The following is a 23,566-nucleotide window of genomic DNA, read 5'->3' as shown; positions in this document are numbered from 1 at the left end:
CTTGTGCTCACATGTGCTTAGGACGGGTTGCTGACAGATACAAGGGTGCAGAGATGCCACAGCCCAAGAAGTTGGGCACAAACATTACTTTAGTAAACAAGGCATCTGAAGTACATGATGGAAGTGGGAATGAGTGTCAACATCCCCATTTACACAGGCCGGGTTTACATAGTGAGTGCTCAGTTGTGCTCCTCCCCTTGGTTCCAAACCTGACTCATACCCCTGGGAGCCCCATGGCAGGGAGAAGGCTGGGCAGTCAGACAGGTCTCTAGTAACTTCCTTAGCAGGAGGCCAGGCCTTGGCAGTGGAGAGCTGGACCCATGCCCTGCTCTACTGAAAACCTCACGAGTCCCTGACTGAGGCTGGGAGGTAGGGTTCTCCTTGGGCTCACCCTGCACAAGGTTTAGGAGACCAGGGCATCTCTGGACACACAGGGAAGACATGTCTCATCTCAGAGAACTGGACAAAGACACGAGGAGAGAAAGGCTCCCAAAACAGGGAGGCCAGGGGCCAACTGAGGAAGGAGGGCTCTGGGCTACTGCCTTCTGCATGCTGAAACAGGCTGCTCCGGGGAAGGGAGATGCTCAGTGAGCCGGGTCCAATCCGATCAGGCAACCCTGAGGCCATGTGCCCTCTTCTCCATCCAGACCTGAGTCCCACCATAGAGACTCCAGGGAAGAGGCACTGGCCCTCCCCGGCAGTCAGAATCTCTCTGGCCATTCTCTGGCTATCAGACCACCAGGGCACCCGAGGCCATGTGCCCTCTTCTCCATCCAGACCTGAGTCCCACCATAGAGACTCCAGGGAAGAGGCACTGGCCCTCCCCGGCAGTCAGAATCTCTCTGGCCATTCTCTGGCTATCAGACCACCAGCACTCCGGATCTTAGTGACACACCCTCCCTCGTGGCCTCAGCAGGACCAACACCTGACCCACCTTTGACAAGCGAAGGACTCCTCTTTCACATTAGTGACCCTGTTTCAAGAAAAATCCGTATGAGAGTTTTAAATCACCAGACCACATAATCCCCACTGACAACACAGCTTCTGTATATTTGGTGCTCATCTCTTCAGAGAGCCTGGGAAGGGACATGAGGCCCCGGGAGCCAACAGTTTCCAACCTGCATCCGCCTGTGTCCAAGGGTGTGGCTCTGATACAGGAGGTATGGAAAGATGGATGATGAACCCCAGGCTGATGCCTGCACCATGGGGACCAATGGGGGACCAATGGCACCCGCAGATCAGACCAGAGCTTCCTCCCTGCCCCTATGTGAGGTGTGAGGCACCCTCTTCCTCCAACCCCAGGAAGGATGGCTGGCTTCTGGAGGAGATGGGCACATGGTAGGTGGAAGGCTCCCCCGGCTCCCCCCATGTCCCTAGATCCTTACCGCACTGGAGCTGGCATGGCTGAGCTTATCAAAGCGGAATTTCAGGTTTGACCTCGGGGAGTTTCTGCTTTTGACGTCTAGAAAAAGAAGAATGCCCTTGAGAGGAGGGTGGGGCTACAGAGGTCACTGGGGCTGGCGGGTAGGAGCTGGATAGGGAACCCCAGAGAAGCAGGGGGCGTCCTCTCCACTAGGCACTCTAGCTGACCTGTGCTGATTCACAAGAGACAATTCTCACATTTTTAGAAATGTCATGAGCTGGTTGTTACACACAGTTATCTTTTTTTAATTCTACAAGCTTACAATTAAATTATATTCATCAAAGGTAGTAAATACTCAGAAGTCATCTAGTTATTTCAGTACATTTTACTATTATTTATTCTCCTAAGATTATTTACGTCTATTATGTCTGATGCATGTGCGTGCTTAGTCGCTCACACATCGCTCAGGCACGTCCAACTCTTTGTGACCCTGTAGACTGCAGCCCACCAAGCTCCTCTGTCCATGGGATTCTCCAGGCAAGAATACTGGAGTGGGTTGCCACGCCTTCCTCCAGGGGATCTCCTGATGCAGGAATCCAATCCGCGTCTCCTGCACCACAGGCGGATTCTTTACCAGTGAGCCATCAGGGAAGCCCCTGTTATGTCAGTTAGTTCTTCCCAACTCCACGTCACACGGATACTTGAGATCAGCCAGGAAGAGTCACACCACAGAAGTCAGCAAACACTACAAATCAGAGCTTCATTTAATGTTTTCTTGTCTAGACATAAGAAACTCATGGAGCATATGTTAACAGAACAGATTATACTTGATAATCTGTTTGTCTCTAGTCATTACATTGTGAATGGCACAAAAAACTGAGAAAACACTCTTTTCATATTTGAAAACTATTATCTGATTCAGCAGAGAAGCTGCTCACTTCACTGACAGAATAATATCAATCATCATTCATGTCAAGACAACTACACTCATTCATCATCTGGAACTTTATGTTTTCTATGGATACAAAGGTTGGGCAAATATCAATAAAAGCATTTTGTGAGAATCAATTGACTCTGAGGAATTTATAGTAAAGAATGTTGCATATTTTATTAATATCATTATTTATAAATTATGTGCTTCAGCTCCTTTATATCAGTAAAATTTAAGTAAACGTGTGTGTGTGTGTGTGTGTGTGTGTGTGTGTGTGTGGTGGGACAGCCAGTTGTTAAATGCTGACAGCACACCACTGGCAGGGAGCTCACTTGGCTTTCTGATTTTCCCCTGGCTGAGATAATCTACAGCTTAGTACACTCCATCTAGAAATTGCTGACTTACTCTTGGTGCTTTATATTCAAGGCTTCCACTCGGTGCTATGATTACCTCTCGGTGTGAGCCGCCAGCACCCTCTCAGGACCCCAGGGAGCTCACGTATGAAATGACCAATGACCATGGCATTGGAGATTATGGAAGACCAGATGTCAAGCCCTCCCAGCCAGCTCCCTCCCCTCCGCCCTGTCTCTTCCTCTAAAACAGGTTTCCAGGTCTCCACAAGCCCACTCCAGTCCTACAGGTATAAAGCACAACTCTTCTGGGGCTGGGAGTGAGAGGCAGCCCCCCCCCCAGGGTTAAACACTTCATGGGAGGTGGGGGTGCAATAAGCACTTGCAGGAATCACAGACCTATTGGAGGTCCCCATCTGCCCTAGGTGACCTTCAGCAAGTCACACTCTAAACCTCCTTTTACTCAAAACCTTATTTATTTGGATATTTATTTAATATCATGTAGGATCCAGGCTTGGTTACAGATTCAATCATTCCTTCAATATTTAATTAATAAGCCTTGTTGAAAAAAAAATCTGGGAATTTACATTACTACCCCACTTTATAGATGAGGAAACTGAGACTCAGAGAGGTGGGCCTGTCAACACTGCACCGGGATCAGAACCCAGCTCCACAGCTGCTCAGCCACAGGGGATTGCCGCCCTAACATAAACAATTGTTTAGTTGGGAACCATGCCTTCTCTTTATCCCTAACATCGTATGTCATCATTTGTCAACATTTCTTCACCATGAGAACCCCAGAAGCACCGTGGTTTAAATGACCCTACTGGCCCACTGGCCTTAAATGTTTATATCATTTAGACTAAAGTTCCTCAACACCAGCCTGACATTATGGGCCAGATAACTCTGTTGGGGGCAGGGGGGTGGGGTGGGGGGGCAGGGGGCTGCCTTGTACACTGTAGGGTGCTTAGCAGCATTCCTGACTTCTTCCCAGGAGATGCCAGCAGGACACTCCTCTCCCACAATCATGAAAATCAAAAATCCTCCAGACACCAAAAAGCATGCCCTAGGAAGCAGCATCACCCCTAGTTGAGAATCACTCATTAAGCTATTGTTTTCTTCCTGTTATTCAACAAATACTTAGGCTAACAGTTCTGCGTCTCTTACAACCATAAGTTCATTTACTCATCACACAACCAACTACGTGAGGCAGGAAATATTCTGCTCCCTCCATTTTCCATTTGGGGAAACGGAGGCACAGAAAAGGCTCAGTAACCTGCCCATTGGCACATCACTAGTAAGTGAAAGACCCAGGATTTGGAGCCAAGCTCCAGAGTCCTCCACTACATAATACTGCCCTCCTCAGGGTCAGGACCAACTGTCTGATTTCCAGGCACGCCCAGTGCCCAGTGAGGCCAACCACACATGTCTGCTTAGACATCCCTTGGGCTCCAACCCCTCACTGGCTCCCCAGAGCTGGCTCCTCCTTCTCTGCCTGACTGCAGGGATCACAGAACCCTGAAGGGCCCACACTCTTTGTCTTCCCTGAGCCCTCACTACTGAGCTGGGCACCCCTTGAATCCACATCCTTCTCCCATCACCCCAGACACTATCCCATGGCCCTGTGACTCCTCACCACTCACTGTGACCCCTCAATGCTCTCCCTCCCTGCATCCACTCCCCACCAACCCTTTCTATTCAGCCAGCTGCAGCCACCAAAACAGTCTCTCTCCTCCTTCTAGTTAAGGGCCTTTAAAGACTGAAGGCCCTCCAATGTCTCCCACTGGGGGCAGGATGAAGCAAAATCCTCACCAGGGTCCCCGTGGTGGTCCTACTGTCTAACCACTGTATCCCCTCGGACACGTCCCCCTCCATGCACTCCAGCAGCACTGAACCACACGTGGGTCCAGACGCGGCCTCTGGGCTCCCCCCAGGCCTCCCCACTGCGGTTCCGTCCACCTGCACCACGCTTCCCACTCCTTATCACTGTATTATCAAGATGGTGCTATGACAGAGAGGCCCTGGGTCGGTGACGGGGTAACGGAGAGGTCAGGGGAAAGAGCCTCAGCTTTCCAATCACACAGCCTCAATGCCTCTGGCAAAGCACTGAACTCTCCGAGCCTCAGTTTCCCCACAAGTAAGGAGGGGATGAGAACACAGCCTCTGGAGGGTGATGAACAGATGTGGTGAGCCGGCAGAGCTGGAGGCCCTAACACTTTGGGGTTGAAATGGAAACAGGACAATTGAGCGTGCCTGGGGCTCGAACCCCAACAACTGCGGCCAGGCCACAGCCCCGCCCCCGCCAGCCACATGGTCCACACTGCCCACGAGACACCACCCACCTGTTGGACTCCGGCTCATGATGATGGGGGTGGCGGCTGCCCCCAGGCTGGGGCTCTCGCTGCTTGGGGACGGGCTGTAGACAAACACCTCCTGCTTGAAGGGAGAGGTTGTGGACGGCTGGCTGCTCTGGGGAGAGAGGCTGGGTGAGCCGGGCAGTCCCACCCTCGGCAGGCCTGAGACAGGTTCCTACTACCCCACTTGGACCTGCTCTTTCCCTCTGTTGCCTCCAACCTCAACTCCAACCTCTCCCCTGCTCCCCCAAGAATTGCCCCTGACCCAGTCCCATGGAGAGAGCTGAGCCCTCCTTCAGCTGGGAAGCCCACTGCACGGGCACCATTCAGTCTGACCTCTGACCCCTGCTGCTGATACTCCTGAGGGAGTATCACTCTGAGGAGGGAGGGGGTGTCACTCTGAGGGAGGACCCTCCACCCCACCCTGCACCACTGCTCCCAGAGGGTGGAGATCACTGACTGGGCCTTCTCCCGTTTCCTCACTTCCCCTTTAATCTGCCGAGCCTGCGTGAGGCTCTGCCCACAGGAGCTATTTTAATGCACAGAGCAGTATTCCCCTGGGCCCAGGGTGCCCCTCGCTGCTCCCCAGGGTTGGACGGGGCCACACCTACCCCACTGTCACACTCCTCCATGGCCTCGCCCTCCCCCGCCGTGCTGCTGAAGCTGCTGGTGCTGGAGGAGGAGCGGGAGATGTTGGCTCGGCCGTTCTCCTTCAATTTGATGAAGGGCCTGCAGGGAACAGGAAGGCAGGCAGGCCCTGGTCACACGCCGAGACGCCCCCCACAGGCCCTCCCTGAGACAGAGGGTAAGGCAGGCCGGGCAGACCTGAGCTTGCCCCCCAGCAGCCCCCCACAGGCCCCTGCTTTGGTGTTGGTTTTTGTGTTCCAGAGAGTTCCCAAGGCAAGAGAAGCTGGTTGTCAGCCAGCCGGGAGTGGAGCACATATTCTGGGGCCCCGGATGGCTAAAGCCCCCCCTACCCCCACCCTCGCCCTCTTACTTCTCCTTGTTGGGGCAGATTTCCGGAGAACTGGGGTTGGATGAGGTCTCAGACTTTATCTCCTGAGAAGAGTGTCCGCCCTCTGGGGTCTTGGGGTTGCTGGACGCACTGTCACTGAGGAAGTGAGGATGAAGAGGAGTGAGGCCAGGGGCCAGTCCACAACCGCCCCCCACCCAGCACTCAGCACCATGGGGACCTGTGGGGTCACAGTGCCCTCCTGACAGCATGGCCACCAGGACCTCCACTCCCACCCAGACCGCCCCAGACACTGCGGCAGACCACCAGGTCCTCTGTGCCCTCAGAGGCGACTCCAGGCTCCCGGGTGAGAGTCAAGAGCCATCAAGCGAGAGCTCTAGGCTGGTACACCCGAGCCCAAGTCCACCTTCCCCCACCCCAGGCTGGCCATCTCACGCAGCAGAGCTCTAGGTCAAGAGCAACCCACAAAGGGAATGGAGGGGGTCTGGGACAACCACCCCTCAATGGGAAAAAAAAGAAAAAAACAATGCACATGGGCTCCCCAGGGTGCTATCCAGGCCACCCACTGCTCAACTCCAGAGGCCACACTTCACACAGACTGTAAAATGAGCTCCCTGGGTCCAGGTAATGAAGCGGCCCTTGTGCTGGGAAGTGGGTCACTTTCAGTCTGGGGCTCCAGGGTTTCTTCCTCTTCTTGCTTAACAAAGACCAGGTCCTGACGCCCACTGCCCTGCTCACTTTTGGAGACATGATGGCCCTGTCTTCAATGCACTTTTATTTTTATAATAGCTTTATTGAGAAATAATCCTTATACAATTCACCCACTTAAAGTGTGCAATTCAATGGTTTTCAGTCTATTCACAGAGTTGTACAACTATCACCACAATCTAATTTCAGAATATTTCAGCCTCCCCTGAAAGAAACTCTGGATGCACTTACAATAGCTGCCCATTCTCCCCTCCCCCCGACAGTCACTGGTTGACTGTCTCTATGGATTGGCCTATTCAGGATATTCCATATAAATGGAATCATACAATGTAGTGTGGTCTTTTTGTGACTGGCTTCTTTTACTTAGCATAGCATTTTCAAAGTTCATCTATGCTGTAGTAGGTACTATGTTATTTCACTACTTTTTACTGGAAGCAATATTCCATGCTAATTTCATTATTTTTTATTGCAAAGTAATATTCCATGTTATGGATATACCACATTTCAGTTATCCATTTTTCGAGTGATGAACATTTGGACTATTTTCACTTTGGGCTATTATGAAGAATGCTGTTAGGAATATCTGCATGCTACTTTTTATATAGACATATATATTCTTTCTCCTGAGTACATACCTAGGAGTGGAACTGCTGGGTCATTCAGTAACTCTCTGTTTAACCCTCTGAGGAACTTTGCATTATTTTACACTCCCACCAGCTATGCAAGGGAGTTCCAATTTCTCCATATCCTCACCAACATGTGTTATTATTTGTCTTTTTATTATTATTATTAGAGCCATCCCAGAGGCAGGAAGTGCCTCAATGCACTTTTAATGAGGTGCTAATGACCTCCTAGGGCTTCCCAGTGGCTCAGACAGGTAAGAATGTGCCTGTAATGTGGCAGACCCAGGTTCAATCCCTGGGTTGGAATGATCCCCTGGAGAAGTAAATGGCTACCCACTTCAGTATTCTTGCCTGGAGAATTCCACGGACAGAGGCTAGTCTCATGGGGTCTCAAAGAGTCAGACACAATTGAGCAACTAACACTTTCACAATGATCTCCTGGTTGTCAACCCAAGCCGGGGTTTGGGTCTTTGAGTTGGACTTCTCTGTGTGCTTGGCACAGCTGACTCTCCCTCCAGGAATGTCTCTTCTCCTGGCCTCTGAGATCCATCCCCTACCCCTGCATCTCCAGGCTCTCTCCTCTTTCTTCTTCTCCCCGATCTTCCTTACTGGCTTTCCTCTCTCCACTTGCCCCTAAACGCAGGTCTTCCCCAGGCATTCTATACACCCTGTGGTGTGGCCATATTCTTTGGTCCCTCTTTAAACATCACCCCACCCCAGGAGCTCCTGTCTCTCCTTCTCCAGTCAAGAGCTCTCTCCTAAGCTCAAGACCTGCAGTCTGATCACTCCCAACTCTGCCCTTCTCTCCTGGGGGGCCCACAAGGACTTACTCACATTTACAGGTTTCAGATAGAGCTTTTTCAGCCCCTTCTATAAACCTGTCCCTGGTCCTGCATGCTCAAGCCCAGGGGATGATGCACCATCCAGGGCTGCAGACAGACAACTTGGAGGCCTGGACACCAATGCCTCCCTTCCCTTTATAAGATGGTGAGCTTCTGGAAGGTAAGTTTTCATCTTCTGTAGCTCTTGACAGAGCCTGGAGCCCAGCATGGGGCAGGCACTCAGTGATGCTGCTTACTGAATTAAATGATAAGTGGGCTCAATGATTAAATGATCAGAAAGACCATTATCAGGAACAGGTGAAGTATGATGCAATATGAGAGTTGTTTTAAAACAAAAAAGAGGGAGAAAGAGCATTCTAGAAACCCAGAGGAGGTTTGATGAACTTTGCCTGTTAGAATCAGGCAAAGGTTGCCGTAAGAGCTGACATCTGAGTAAGCACTGAAGAAGGAGGCAAAGAAAGATAAGAACAGTAGTGACATTTCTGCATGCGCGCATGCTAAGTTGCTTCAGTCATGACCAATTCTTTGCACCCCTATGGACTGTAGCCCACCAGGCTCCTCTGTCCATGGGATTCTCCAGGCAAGAGAGTGGGTTGCCATGCCCTCCTCCAGGGGATCTCCCCAACTCGTATGTCTCCTGCATTGGCAGGCGGGTTCTTTACCACCAGCGCCACCTGGGAAGCCCAACGGTGTTTCTAGTTTGGGTCAAAATGCAAATTTTGGAAAGTCCTGTGCAGAGATCGCTCAAATCTGCCTCGGTGGATAAAGAGCTGAATGAGTGACAAGGGGGCGTGCAGGTGTCTGAAGTGGGGACCAGGTTCAACAGGAAGCCATCTCCCGATCTATGCCAAGCCCTCCCCAAGGCTGGCCTCTGACAGCTGCAGCAGTGGTGAGAACTGACAGTTACCATCGTGTCCGGCTGTCCCCTTGGCCTTCAGAGCCCGTGTGCAGACGGGGGAAGAGCCCCGACCTCCGCTTTATGGGGCTCCGTGACTGGTTCTTCGCCGTTGCCACCGCCACCGGAGGCTGCCAATGAAACTGCCAGAGTGAGTGCTGACCCCCCAAACTCAGCCCTCCTTCTCCTCATCACCCTTTCCCACCTACAAATAGGCCCTGGTCTGGAGGAGACCCCAGAAATCAGCAAGGCAGCCAGGAAGGTGAGATCTAATAATGGGGGAATGGGAGCTGGGACCCTGAGACTCAAGCCACCTGCAGCCTGTTTTCCTGTGTTCTTAAGCCACACCTGTTACCCAGGTAACACTCTACCAAAGACCAGAATTCCTGGAGGTCAGGGGCACCCTAAGGAGAGCCCCACATATTTAGAAGGGCAGGATGACTCAGACTGAGAACCACAGAGCTGAGAGTCCTGAGAGAGACCTGGACCAGTCTCTGGCTTTTACCAGTGAGGATGCTAAGGAGCCCAGGGATGAGGAGAATTGGCCTAGGCCATATGGCAAACTGCCAATAGACAAGCACATGTGCCCAGGGCTCCTGACTCTACCAAGAAATGGGTCCAAGCTGGTGTCACAGATTGGACCCAATAATAAGACAGACTGCAAGCAGCAGAGTCAGGTGCACACACGGCCCCAGGCAGGGGGAGCCCAAGAATGCGGCTCTGCTTCAGCCACATGCAAGGAGACCATGGAGAGCTGGGAGACCGTGGAGGGGGAGACGAGAACCTATGGCCAACCTTCAGAGCCCACCAGGCTCCTAACCCAGGTCCCGACTTCTGCCCTCCATGTGCTATTCAACCTCAGGCAAGTGACAAAACCCTCTGGGCCTCAGTCTCTTCATCCACAGAATAAAGATAAAACTGTCCTGCCCTGCTCATTCACAGACCTTGGGGGAGGAATCAGATAATAGCTATGAAAATATTTGATACATTAAATGAATTGTGCAAGGGACTCCCCTGGCAGTCCAGTGGTTAAGACCATTTTCCAATGCAGGAAGCATGGAACTAAGGTTGGGGAACTAAAGTTCTATGTGCCATGGAGTACGGCCAAAAATAAATAAATAAATTGTGGAACATTATTTATACTACTAATGATTAGTATCGTGGTGGACATGTTCTGAAAAGAAAAGAAAAAAGTCTAATCCATGCAAATGCAAAGTCACTTTGCTTTTTTAAAGAACTGACGGGCTCCTTGTCTGTCCAGCCTCTGGTGTGAGCTGACCAGACTAAAACCCACAGACCTGCCAGTTTCCTTCCTTGGGAACCGTCTACGCGGTGACTAAGAACTCAGACTTTGGATTAGGGAGACCTACATTCAAATCCTAGCTCTTCAGCTTAGCTGGGTGACTTGTAGCAAGTCACTTAAACCCTCGGGGCCTCCTTTTCCTCCATGAGCTGTCAGGGAACAGATCAGATAATGTTCATGAATGATATAGCTCAGTGCCTAGTGCATAGCAAGCGAGGTGGGCAGGGGTAAGGGGGCAGGGGCGGGGGCAGGGTAGGAGACAGCTACTGTTATCATTAATAAGAACAAAGCAAGGACACGCCTCTTACAGTCAGGGGTCCCAAGCCCCCAAGCAAAGAGACTCACTTCAGGACCATTTTGCAGGGTTGGCCCTGAGGATGGCTCAGTGGTCGAGGAAACTCAGGGAACAGGACAACAAAAGGGCCTCTGCTGCTGCTGCTGCTAAGTCACTTCAGTCATGTCTGACTCTGTGTAACCCCATAGACAGTAGCACACCAGACTCCTCCATCCCTGGGATTCTCCAGCCAAGAATACTGGACTCTAGGCCGGGCCAACCCCAGGGATGCAGGCTCCATTTCAGAGGCAGGGCCTGGGCTCACTCCCCAAACAACCTTAGTTTCCCTCTGTCGTCCCTGCTCTAAGTCCCCTGGTCCCAGCTCCCCACTCCCACACTGGGGCCTGGAGGACCCTCCCCAGGTCCCAGGTGCCACCCCCGGGCCAGCGGCTCTCACCGAGAAGGTCGTCTTGGTGACCTCCACGCTGTTATGGGTGATGCCCCCGCTGAGGCTGCCAGGGATGCCCCCGCTGTGCTGCTTCTTCTGGCTGCTCACCATGGTCTCCATGGAGTGGCTGCGCACGCGGATGGCCCTCTGCGGGGACAGCAGATGACAGAGGCCTAAGGGCTGGAGTCTGGTCCCTCTCGATGACCCTGTCCGATTAACAGGGTCTGCAAACGAGCCTTCAGCATGTACACACGATTACACACACACACACACACACACACACACACACACACACACACACACACTGTGTGTGTGGCCCACACCACACTCACTACTGTTTGCAGATTATTTTCATATACTCCATGCTCTGGGCATGGGTGGCTGTTTGCAGGCAGAGGTCAGAGAGGACACCAGCCAGAAGGAGCCTGAGGGGCCAATGCCCCAGCTCCTGGCAAGGTGGACAAAGGCTGTTATCTTCATCTTACAGGTGAGGAAAGAGAGGTTTGGACAGCCCAGTAAACCCAGGTGACCCTTGTCTGGCTACCACCTCTCCAAGCGACAGCTTCCTCATCTGTAAAACGAGAATGATGCACTCCATGCAGCATCACGTGGGGACTAAATATGGTCATGTGCCTGACCCCAATCTGACTTTTTCTTGCACAAATTAAACATATTTCTATATTTAGGCACCAGCTAGCCCTACTGCCGTCATCCCAAAGTGTGCTGTGTGCAATGTGGAATACATTCACCTTGCTGAACCATAAGGAGCTCTTACTAATCCACGCACTGAGCCTCCCTTGCAGTTGCAGGGGCTTAAGAGACTATGAAGACAAGCCTCCAACCTCACACAGCTGCTGGAAGAAGAGATGTATGCTCAGACTGGGCAGAGACGTGGGTTCTCGGTGGGGGCGTGGAACTGCTCAGGCCCATGTAGGATCACCAAAGCCCAAAGGGCATGTGGGCAAACAGTGACGTGTCCAGGAGGGGACAACGAGGATGGCCAGAGGCTTGTCACAGAGCAGGCAGGGATGAGAAGAGCTCAAATCAAGGCTGCTGAGCCCTCAGCAGGGATGGTCTGGGGAGGTGATGACTGCACCCTCAGGCGGCTCTGCAGACCAATGTGGTTCTGGAATCAGATTCACGGGCAGTGGTCCTCCAGAGGCAGTGCTCAGCTTGACCCAGGGGAGGATTTCCTGACAAGGGAAGGCCCACAGGATCCTGCCCACCACGTAGATGATACTCCCTGGTTCTGGACACCTTCAAAGATGACCTGAATGTCTAGGAAGGGAAATTCTCTCTGGTGACCCCCAAAGTTTCCCATCACTTCCCTTTAATCACTCATTCGGTGACTCAATAATACAGCCAGGAGGTAATGCAGCTTAGAGGTCACCAGCATGGGGTACCAGGGTCCATCTGCCAGGACCTATATCTGGACTCTCTGCCCCACAACCTCTCAGCTGGTAGATTAGCTGGGGCCCCTGGTAGGTTCCTTGGCTTTTCTGAGACTTACCTGAAGTGGAACGGAGGAGATCTACACTGCAGGGCTCTGGTGAGCTTACATACGGAGGGCCCAGCGCATCATAAATAACCCTCGTATGTGGCTACTCTGCTGTCAGTCATAAGCATTTGTTGTGTGCCTCCCTTGTGCCCAGCACTGTGCCAGGAATAAGGAGATTTAAGGGAAGGGAGTCAAAGAAGTAGAAGACGCAGTCCCTGCCCCCAAGAAGCATACACGTCAGCTAAGGGAACAGAACTCGTTCCTTAAAAGTAGGGTGACGCCAAAGACCCAGGGCCAGTAGGGGGCGCCCTCTGCAGTCATTAGCTGTCCAGGGCCCCAGGACCTCAGGTCTGCATACAAACATATGTGGATGCAGATATCCTTAGTTGCTCACAATCAGGTGCCTTTCCCCTCCACTGCCATGCCACTTTTTAATAGAAGAGCCACCATTGATCCAATGTCCCCTCTTCCTCCTTGAGACAAAGGAGTAAATCATGACCCCCATCCCCCTGCCGGTGGAACATGAGGGGACACCTTCTGGGGGCTTTGGGGAAAGGTTTACTCAATGACCCCCAAAAGAGATGTGATGTGTCTGCTTCTAAAACCACAGCAGCCACCTTGGGGCCAAGAGGCATCAAGCCTGAGGGACAAAGCTGACGAGCTGAGGATGCCAGAGGGGAAAGGAAAAGAAACCTGGATGACCATGAGCCACCTTGGGTAACAGACTTTCCTTATCGTGTGAGCCAGCAGAACCTCAGCTTCAGAAAACTGACATGGATGGATAAACATGTGGACACAGCTCCCGCCCTCACCGGGTTCATTCCCACACTCACACATGCATGTGTCAGCTTACATACTCCACGAGATGGCCTCATGTGGAAGGGCTAACCTCCTTCCCTCCCTTAAAGTATCGAGAGAAAAGCTTGGTCTGCAGCATGGCAGTCCCAAGAAATCAGCACGAATGGTGCCCCCAACCCACACACCAGACCCCCTGGGGGTGTTTCCTCAAGGTCAGGAATTCAAGCTTTGGCCCCACTGAGAACCACAACCTGCCTGCCTTTCCATCCTGACAAGGGAAGCTGATTCAGGAAGGAACACTGTTTGCAAATAAGCATGGAACCTACCAACCTCACATTCTTCATGCCACCTAGCCTCTCCCATCTGAGCCAAAGACACCCCTTAAGGGATCTCATCTCTTTCCTCCTCTCTCCTTTTCTAGGCCACAAGACAGAGTCACTGAGCAACAGTTTACTGCAACATGGTTGAAACAGCCACCACATCCTATTCATTTCATCATGCAAAGAACAGTAAGTCATGGACCCTTTGGAGAACTAAAGGCAAGGAAAGTAGGTACCATGCTAGGGAGTCCCCAGATAAACATCAAAGATCCTTAAATGAATCAAGTGCTCCATAAATCTCAGCATCACTTCATTCCATGGGTGCCCTCAGGTGCCACCAACACTAGTCATCAACAACACCATGTCACCTAGTCATTTATGTTCTGATGTGTTCCCTGCTGTCTCTTTCCAGAGAACATCTGACATGGGTAATAAGCCCTGTGTGATGGGATCTGATCTACTGAGCTCCACGTACACGATCTTATGGAATCCTGCCACTCTTAGATGCAGAGAGGACAGCACCGATAGAAAAGGTCCCTAGAGGTAAATGATGACCCAGGTCACACTGCAGGTAAGAGATGGAGCCAGGACCCAAACTCAGAACCTGGGCTCTCAATACAAGGGCTCTAGGATCCCAAAAGTGGCTCAGATTCAACATATAATTCAACTGGTTGATGGACTACAGGTGGTCAGAAACCATGAAGCTTTAACACCTCCACTCCCCACTCCCCCCCCCAAAAAAAATATTTCCAACAGTGATGTCAGGGAAGAATCTTCTTGAATGCCCCTGGTGCCACTGTCTGAGTCAACAAGACAAGAATGACAGATAAGGGACTGACAGGGAATTCCAGGGATGTGCCAGGCAGCCATCTGCTGCTCAAAGCAAACAGGGGGTAGTTTGCATCCTGGTTCTTCCCAGTAGAGCACGTGAGCCTCTCGGTGACAGTCCTCTTGTCCATAAACATGAGGATGACATGGGTGTGCCAGACACCTGGTGTGATACCTGCGTGCTCAGAGTCAGCCCTCCTCCTCCACCCTTAGGGACCGAAGGAGAGAGAGACAATGGCTCCCTCCAAACCCTAAAATAACGCTTGATTCGGACAAAATCACCCAGTGACTTGGTCTAAAGTATTCCATCAGTTTCAACCTGATGTAGAGCTGGCAGCGCTGGGCTTCTCATGTTGGGCAGAAGACAGAAGCAGAGGGCAGTGCTGTGGGAAGAAGAAGGCACATGAAGCCTTTGCAGGAGCATCAGCTCTGCAGGGACCAACTGCACCTGTTCCCACTCTCCCCAGCACACCCAGGCCACAGTGCATCGCCCCTCTGCTTCCCAGGGACAAGCTCCACTGCTTTCAAGGCTGCCTGTGCCAGCCGCAGACAGCATGACCTTTGGAAAGGTCTTCTGTGCACTGATCTGAAATCTTAACATTTCCAGCCCTTGGAGTCTCTGACTCGTCTATTCCCAATTCACACAACTATCCCTACCTGTCCTCACAGTCTGCTCTCTTCCCAGCCAACCACCACCGGTTGCATCGCCATCCCCAGTCACTAGGGTTTCCCAGCCCTCAGTTCACCTCCTGGCTTACCTTCAAATGAGTTCTCCTCTGGGGGAGTCAGAAAGGAGAGAGGGAGTCACTTTCTGGGCACCTGCTCACGTCACTTCATTTCAGCTGGGGAAGGGAGCTGAGTACCAGTTAGCATCATGGAGGAAGCACGTCTCCTCCGGGTCAACCACAAACCTCGCACGCTTACAGATGGGTTTTGTGAGTGTTCCAGTTTAACTCAAGACACAGTGCCCAGACATGAGCACTAATGGGGACATGCCTACTGATACCAGGCAAGCACCAGAGGCAGGGGCCTTGGAGAGAAAGATGCTCATTGCTGGCCTGCTGAGATGGCTCCTAATCAGGAAGTACTGAGGTCCATACCAGGTCTTTGGTCCCTCTAGCAGCCCAGTAGGATAAGGAAATAACCCTCTGGATCTCCACCTCGACAGACCAGAGCTCCAAGCCACGAGCTACAGGGCTGCCCTGACTGTAGGGATTTCTGCAGGGATTTCTGCAGCTCGGTGCTCCTCTCCTGCCACTAGGGGTCAGAGAAGACCAGTGCATCACCTACCACATACCCTCAGAGGCTGGGAGGAAGTCACCTGACCACTCCCTGGTTGCTGTGGTCCCAGTTCCCCTAACACTGGGTGACCATCCCCTCCATGGGGGATGATGAGGTTGGCGAAGGGTTAGCTACCTAGCAGGGCTAGCTCCGTGTTTCTTGCTTGGGGTATTAATTCCCTGATAGCTCAGTTGGTAAAGAATCTGCCTGCAATGCAGGAGACCCCAGTTTGATTCCTGGGTCAGGAAGATCAAATGGAGAAGGGAAAAGCTACCCACTCCAGTATTCTGGCGTAGAGAATTCAGTCCATGGGGTTGCAAAGAGTCAGATATGACTGAATGACTTTCATATAGCATGTGGATACATCAAGTATCATCACTCTTTTCCTTTTATTGAATGCATGCTTCGTCACTCAGTCATCTCCGACTCTTTGCACCCCTTTGGACTGTAGCCCGCCAGGATGAATAAAAACTTCACCAACAGCTGGCAGTGGTTGAGAATGGCATTCAAGAACAGTAGTCAAGAGGTCACTATTTTTCAGTAACGCACACTCCTTTTAACGAAAAGTCTTCTTGCAAGACTCCAAAAATATGTTCACAGACCTCCAACAACAGTGGTCCCTGGACTGTATCTGCAATAGACCTATCTAGTCCATAGAAATATCTTTTAATGGTGAATTTCAAGGTAAAAGTTTAGCCTCTATAATTAGAAATATGCACATACAGATAGATGGATACTTACATGTGCATGCGTGCTAAGTCACTTCGGTCATGTCTGACTCTTTGCAACCCCATGGAATGTAGCCCACCCGGCTCCTCTGTCCATGGGATTCTCCAGGCAAGGCTAGTGGAGTGGGTTGCCATTTCCTTCTCCAGGGGATCTTCCCAACCCAGGGACTGAACCCACGTCTCTTACATCTCCTGCATTGGCAGGCAGGTTCTTTACCACTAGCGCCACCTGCGAAGCACCAGATAGATACTCATCTAAAGCAAAAGTGCAAAATTTCAAAGTGTTTGTAAAACAGGCAGATTCCTCAGAATATCTCTAAGCATCTCAGTTTGAAAAGCATGCCTAGATGCTCATAAACGAATGGTTCTGTTTCTCATGAGAGAAAAGCTTAAATGAGAGTCAAGGGGATTGAAGTAACAGATGAAGAGCTATTCTAAGTAGTGTGCCAGGCAGCACAGCCCAGGTCTGCCCTGGAGGTGGAGGAAGAACAATCACAGAGGCAAGGGGAGAGAGGGCTGAGATGGCTTTCAGTTCTGGGAATTCTCAGTTCTGTTTCCACGTGCCTATGAGATGAGAAATTTGACAGGAGTGAGATGAAACATGCAACTTTTCTTCCTGAGGTCATTTCCTGCACTGTTCCTATGAATGATTCCACGGAGGTCTAGGTGAGGAGTTCCAAGGGAACGCCAGTGATTTTGACACCCAACACCACCCAAGTGGCCCCTAAAGAAATACCAAAACTAGAGATGGTTTCCTGAGCTGTGTCAGACCAAAGGCAAGGTCACAGGCACGGCCCAAACACCAGAACCCTCCCATCTACTGGGCTTCATGCCACTACACCTGGCCTGCCCCCAGCTTGGGAGACATGTGAGCAACAGTGGAAGGGACAGGGAGAAAGAGCTCATGTTCCCAGCAAGGTTTGCAAAAGAAAAGCTAATCATAACTGGCAGAGCTCTGAAGGTTTACTCGGTGTGACTGACCGTAACAGTGACCATGACATGACTATCCCCTCCCCTTACCCAACAGAGCTACCTTAAAGACAGACAGGGAAGCAGAAAGCAGAAGTGAGTCTATCTTCAGCCTACAGTTAGAAGGATTTAGGGTTGAAAAGATGGATTCCCTGGATTATAGGATCAAAGATGAGCAATGATAAAGTCTTTAAGCATCTCTCTTGGAAAAGCCTTTTGATCAGACACCCTGGAGTCAAAGATAGATCTACCAATTCTGCAGCCGGAGGCAAGAGCCTGGACAAATGGCCTCAGGCCACTCTCCCTTAGACCCACAACCTGTCTGTAGCTGCTGGGGCCATTTTATCCACTGTCCACAGCCTACAAGCTTTTTCAGGTTATAGAAACATTTGAAATCTAAAAAACTAATTTATTAACTCCTCGATACAGAAAAAAACCTGCAAAACCGAAAGCGGCAAAGGCTTCATTACACGTCTGCAATATATAGCATGATGTTAGCTAGCCAACTGCAGCTCGAGTCTTACATGAATTACCTTGACTGTGGGACTCAGGAACAGCTTGATGCGCTTGCTGTGATGGGGGTGGGGGGAGCCTACGAAGGTTTTCCCAATTACCTGGTCTCATGGTCACCCCACTCATGGCTGGGCTAGCCAACCTGGCTCCCTCCTTCCTCCCCTTTCATCTCGTCCGTCTCTTATCCCTCATCCCCCTTTCTTCTTGATCTCCCAATTTCTATTTCACCCTGCCTGGCTCTGACCATCAGGACTGAAACAGATGCCCCAGGAATCTCCCGCCAGCCTCGGCAAGCAGCTTGGCTCCTACCCTCACCCCTGTGAGGAATCTCAGCAGCTGGCCCCAACTAGGCCAGCAGAGCTCTGCCCTGCTCTCTGCGGTCCAGCCTGGCAGCCAGGGACGGACCCCAGGCTTGCCCAGGCCAGGCTAGCCTGGGTGGAGTCCTAACAGAGTCAGGAACCAGGAGGCAGTGTCATGTAGCTGTTAAGAACACGAGCCTTTGGAATCTGGCAGACCCAGGTTTAACTCCCGTGTCTGCTGGGTGACTTGGGACAAACTGCTTTGTCTCTTTGAGTCTTAGCTTCCTCACATGTAAAATCACACCCATCATTATTAAAACTGAGTGTGAATTATCAAACCAAAATTATCGTGCCCATAATAACAGCCTTCCTCACAGGGCACAGAGGGCAGTCGTGAGGTTTTTGATGGGATAATGTGCATTAAGCTTTCACTTTCCATGAAAACAGTAATACCAGCTAACACTTCCACTGAGCACTTTTTGTATTCCAGGTCACATGCACTTTTCCACGCATTATTTCAGTGAGTTTTCCCACTGATTCCACGACAGAGGTTCTATTGATCATCCCTGTATTGTTGGTAAGGAATCCACAGCTCATAGACTTTAAAGACTGTGCCCAGGATCACATAGGGCTGGGATTCTAATATGGGCAGGTCCAACCCAACCCCACACATACTGCCACCAAAATGGCAGCTTTACAAATCATTCTGCAATGGGCAATCCAGCAGAACATGGACCTAAAAACCAGAAAACCTGGGTTTGAAACAAGGCTCTACCTCTCCTGTAGGGGTAACATTTCAAGCAGCCCTTCAGCCTCACTCAGCCTATCCCCTGGTGTGTAAGTGAAAAATATTGATTTGGTCAAAAAGTTCATTCAGGTTTTCCCATGAGATGTTATGGAAAAATCCAAATAACCTTTTTGACCAATCCATTCACATTCCCCGATGCCCCTGCCCTCTGCAAACACCTGTGATGCCCCTGCTGCCCGCCCCCCTCTGGCTGGCACTTGGGCTCTGGGGTCAGGATCACAAGGACTTTGCCCAGCTGTCTTCCCTGGGTCCATCCACACACACACCTCGCTGTCCTAGCAATAGCCAGCCACTCTTGTGCTTCTACCTTAAAAGATTCCAGGAATCCCCCATGGCCCCCATTCTCAAACTTGTCCTCTTCTGGGCCCAGTCCCAGCATGGCCTGAGTGTGGGCATGGAGTTCATCGTGAAGGTTGTCCAGGAGGGCGGCCCTCGTCCGGTCCTGGAAGGGAAGAGGGGTGTTGTGAAGCTGGCACTTGTGGCAGAGCCGTGCCCTCTCCCTGGGGGGATCCAGACACCTGGCCCAAGGGCTGCTCTTCTGATCAATTGCATCCGGGTGACAGTGTGGATGTACCTCCTGTCTGGGCTCCACACTCACAAATGCTGCAGCTAACTTGGGCCTTCTGCCCTCTACCCTCTGCCCCTTTTTCCCGCCCTCCCGTGGCTCTGCCCTGATGACTCCCCACCCAGATCTCTGCCCCAGGCACCACCTGCATGTACCCAACTACCCAGAGCTCTTCTCCATCCAAATGTTTATCCAGGGCCATGTATATAGTCTTCATTGCCGGGGGGGGGCGGGGGGGGGGGGCGGGGGGGGGGGGGACAGCGGTGGAGGGAGGGGATTCACACAGACCAAAACAAGCCCTTCCAGCAACTTAGCCTTTGTGAGCATCTCCAAATAGCAGGTCTAGATAGAACCCATCTTCAGTGGTCCCCATGTTAGCAAAGAGCCCAAGCCAAAGGCTCAAGAGCCACCTCACAAATCCACTTCCCCACACCCTTATAAACATCATGTCTTTCCGATTCTAACCATTTCCTACGCCCAGTGTAAGCAGCTGTCACTGTGTCTTTTGGACTCCCATAATAGCTTCTAACTGGCCACCTTTCCTGCTCTCCTCCCCTTCAATCTCCCCTCTCTCCCACACTCTCCTGTATTTTATTAGGGCCCCATCACCTCTAGCTGGAAGCCTTTCTTGATCTGACCCCCTAGCATTGCCAAAGGGGCCTCCCACCATTCCAGACCCCACATGAATGCTCAGGCCACATTCAATCCTCTAGAGTCCCTCACAAAGTCGTGCTCTGAATCTTCTTGGCCTTTGCTCATGCTGTTTGTTTTTCACGCCTAGAATAACCATTCTCATTCTTTCTTCCTGGTAAAAGATTCATTAGATATCCAGATTCAGCAGCTCAAGGGCCACCTCCTTCAAGAAGCCTTCCCTGAACATACCCTCCATTCCCCAGAGGCAGAAGCAACCTCAGTACTGGCCTTCATCACTGTCCAGTGCACTGTATCCGACCTGTGTCCCACCAGCCTACAAGCTCTTTAAGGGCAGAAACTCTGTCTCCAGGACCCCAGGACCCCAGTGAACAGAACAGAGTCCAGCACACAGTAGGTGCTGATCGGTGAATGGTTGACTAGACCTAAAGTTTGGATGGAGTTCCCACAAGAAAGAGCTCCATATCAACACCAGGCTGAAGGCTCAGAGGGGCAAAGATGGTGCTTCCCCATCTTAAACAGCCCCCAAGAACAGACCCCCCAAGAAAAGGTTATCCGGGAGGGCAGGAGGAAGATCAGAAGCCATGCTCTCACCTCCAGCTTCGCAAACTTGTCCGACTTGCAGCAAGCGTTCTCCGCGTTGGTGAGCTTGGTGAGCAGAAACTCCCTGAACTCCGGGCCCTGGAACAGACAAGACATCCCACCCTTATACCTGTTGTTGCCCAAAGGGCTTCAACCACAGGAAGAGGTAGGCAGAACAGAGGGTCTGAGAAGAGTCCCTCAAAGGTCTGACACTTCATCATCTCTAGCCCAGCCCAAGCCCACCTGCTAAGATACCAACGCGGAAACCAGCTTCCCTGAGGCTGGGAAACCAACCCTCACACCCCACAGTGGCATTTCCATGACTGCAAGCCATCTGTGCCCAGGGCTCCTGGGACTGGATCATGGCGTAAAACCCTTCTTTTGGCAGAAAGGCAACCCCAGGGTCAAGCAGCCTGATGAAAGGCCCTGTGCAGGCCAGGCTGGCAGCACAAGGAGAGATGGGGCGAGACCCCACACGAGGAGATTCCCCTAACCCTGCTGAACGTTCTCCTGAAAGTTCTAGCCCAATTCGGCCCCCTGCAGTCCCTGCCACTCAGGTGTGAAAACCTAGAGTCTCAGATATGAGAGGGGCAGAAAGGAGAATTTCTTACCTTCTGGAAAACAGGGGGGCTGGGTAGGGGTGGGCCGAAGGCAGGCACGTCTTCCCGTGCGGTGACTGCGACCTGAAACACGGAGGGGCTTAGTGTGGGCCAGGAGGGAGGAGACGCAGGCTGAGAATGATGAGCGTTCAGAGCCCTGGTCCTGGGGGGCCTACTTCCCTTCTCCCTCCACCCCTTCCGAGAATATAAGATGCCTCCTGAGCCATCGCCAGCACACCAGAGTCACTGTTCCTAGAAACGGGGCTGGATGGCACAGAGCCATCTACATGCCCTCCTCTGCATTCCCGAGGCCGGAAGAGAGACAACTGGACGGGGTTGAGGAGCAGCCTGGAACCCCAGTTCTAAGGCAGTAACAAGGGCCCAGGAGATGGTATCTCATTACCGCATTCAACTGGGATGCTAACCCTACAGAGAGGACACAGGGAGAATTATCAGCCCTGGATCCCTGATGAGGAACCAGATGCCCAGAGCCGTGGAGCCAACCCCGCAAAGGCTCCAGAGATGAACCCCAGAGATGAACAGAGAATCCAAAGCTTCCCAACCCTGCTCTGGGGCTCTCTCCCACAACACTGACTCCCAAACCTGGCCAGACGTCAAAATCCCTTCAAGTGTTTAAAAATAAATGCCAATGGCATGGGCTCCACCCTGAACCTACTGAATCAGCAGCTCTGGGGTGGAACCAGGAGTCTGTACCTAAGAGTTTCTATGCCGTGAGTTGACTGGCGTTCGGGAGCCCTGGTCTCAGACACAAAGGGTCGGTGAGACTAGGTGAGGCTTGAACTAACAGATCACCAGAGCCCAGACTGGGAGTCCTAATTCTCAGGCAGTAACAAGAGCCCAGGAGATGCTATCTCATTACCTCATTCGACTAGGATGCTAACCCTACAGAGAGGACATGGAGAGGCTGGGAATTAGGGGTGGGGGTGCTCTGTGTGGGGGTGTCCCAGGCTCTGGGTGGGGTGTGCACCTCCGGCCCGCCTCATGAGCAGGAACTTGGTGAGGGGGGCACTGAGGTGCTCTGGGGTCTCCCAGGCTCGGGACAGGACCCATGCCTGCACCTCTCCTCCACCTCTGCACAGAGGTGCCCTGGTTTCACCTGCTCTCAGCCCACAAGGCTGCAGGCCTCTCTGGAGACTCTGCCCTCTCCCTTCCCCTGGCAGCTGCTAATGTGAGCCCAGCCCTGGTCCACCGCCAGCCTCCCAGGCCTGTGAAGTAGGGCAGATGCAGAGAGTCTGCCAGGCGGGGTGAGCAGGCAGCTCGGAGCCTGGCCAAGGAAAGGCCCTGCCAGGGTCTGGAGGGGGAGGGAGCCAGAGAGGGCCGGTCAATATGACTTTCTCTCCCCAAGCGCAGGGCTGTCCTCGCAGCTGCCGCCACCCCGCCAGCCCCCACCCCTGCAGTGCCTGGAGTCAGGAAATGGTGTGTGTTTGACTGACGTGATTTTTGGCTGGTTCCAGCTGCCAAACTGTTCCCCCTCCACCACCCACCATGCACCCGTGGCACAAGTCAAGAATTCCACCCACGGAGCCAAAACTGGGGGGAGAGGAGGGGAGGCCACTGAGAGGCTACTGACGGGGATGAGGCCAGAGGCCAGGCTCAGCTCGCCCTTCTCCCGTCCCGACGCCCCCTTCTTCTCAGGCTTGCATTAGACAGGTCTGTGCTGATTGGGGAAGATGTCCTCTTAAATCCATCCCAGCCACCCAGCCAGACAAGCCCACAGAAAGGAGAGATGAGCCTTCCTTTGACGGCCATTCTCGACACCCACGTGCTCCATCTCCTGACCCTTTTCCAGCCAAATGCCCGGGCCTCTGTTGTTCCCTCCTCCTGGGGACGGTTGGGTGGCTGAGTTGAAAGCAGAAGCTGCCTAAACACAACCTCACCTTCCTGTTTTCTAAATCCAGCCCAGGCCTCCCAGCAGGGGTGGGGGCAGGGCTCATAAGGAGAGAGGCAGCAGGTGACTCCAGGGAAGAGACTCTTCAGGACTAGAAAGTGGAAGGAGGCATGGGCCTATGGGTAACAAGGATGCACCAGGGAGGCGGGGAGCC

General features: G+C 52.2%; 1 protein-coding gene across 13 annotated transcripts in view; it reads right to left on the bottom strand.

Annotated features, from left to right (window-relative positions):
- RAP1GAP2 (RAP1 GTPase activating protein 2) overlaps positions 1-23,566 on the bottom strand; it is a 214,499-nt gene that overhangs the window by 4,361 nt on the left and 186,572 nt on the right. For 9 of the 13 annotated variants that reach the window (XM_061143110.1, XM_061143113.1, XM_061143108.1 and 6 more), the window contains 10 exons: positions 21,516-21,587; positions 20,917-21,003; positions 19,414-19,548; positions 11,074-11,211; positions 9,052-9,182; positions 5,996-6,109; positions 5,610-5,727; positions 4,987-5,113; positions 1,386-1,462; positions 935-973 (listed from right to left, as the gene is read on the bottom strand). In XM_061143110.1, the coding sequence (XP_060999093.1) occupies positions 965-973; positions 1,386-1,462; positions 4,987-5,113; positions 5,610-5,727; positions 5,996-6,109; positions 9,052-9,182; positions 11,074-11,211; positions 19,414-19,548; positions 20,917-21,003; positions 21,516-21,587 (1,008 nt within the window). In that variant the 3' untranslated portion in view covers positions 935-964. The remainder of the gene's footprint in view (positions 1-934; positions 974-1,385; positions 1,463-4,986; positions 5,114-5,609; positions 5,728-5,995; positions 6,110-9,051; positions 9,183-11,073; positions 11,212-19,413; positions 19,549-20,916; positions 21,004-21,515; positions 21,588-23,566) is intronic. The other 4 variants (XM_061143107.1, XM_061143109.1, XM_061143112.1 and 1 more) reach the window with 2 other exon arrangements.

The sequence above is a fragment of the Dama dama genome, chromosome 5, assembly GCF_033118175.1.
Source record: "Dama dama isolate Ldn47 chromosome 5, ASM3311817v1, whole genome shotgun sequence".
Lineage (NCBI taxonomy): Eukaryota > Metazoa > Chordata > Mammalia > Artiodactyla > Cervidae > Dama > Dama dama.
Note: the sequence above shows the minus strand (reverse complement) of the source record. Positions and strands in the feature narration are given on the sequence as shown.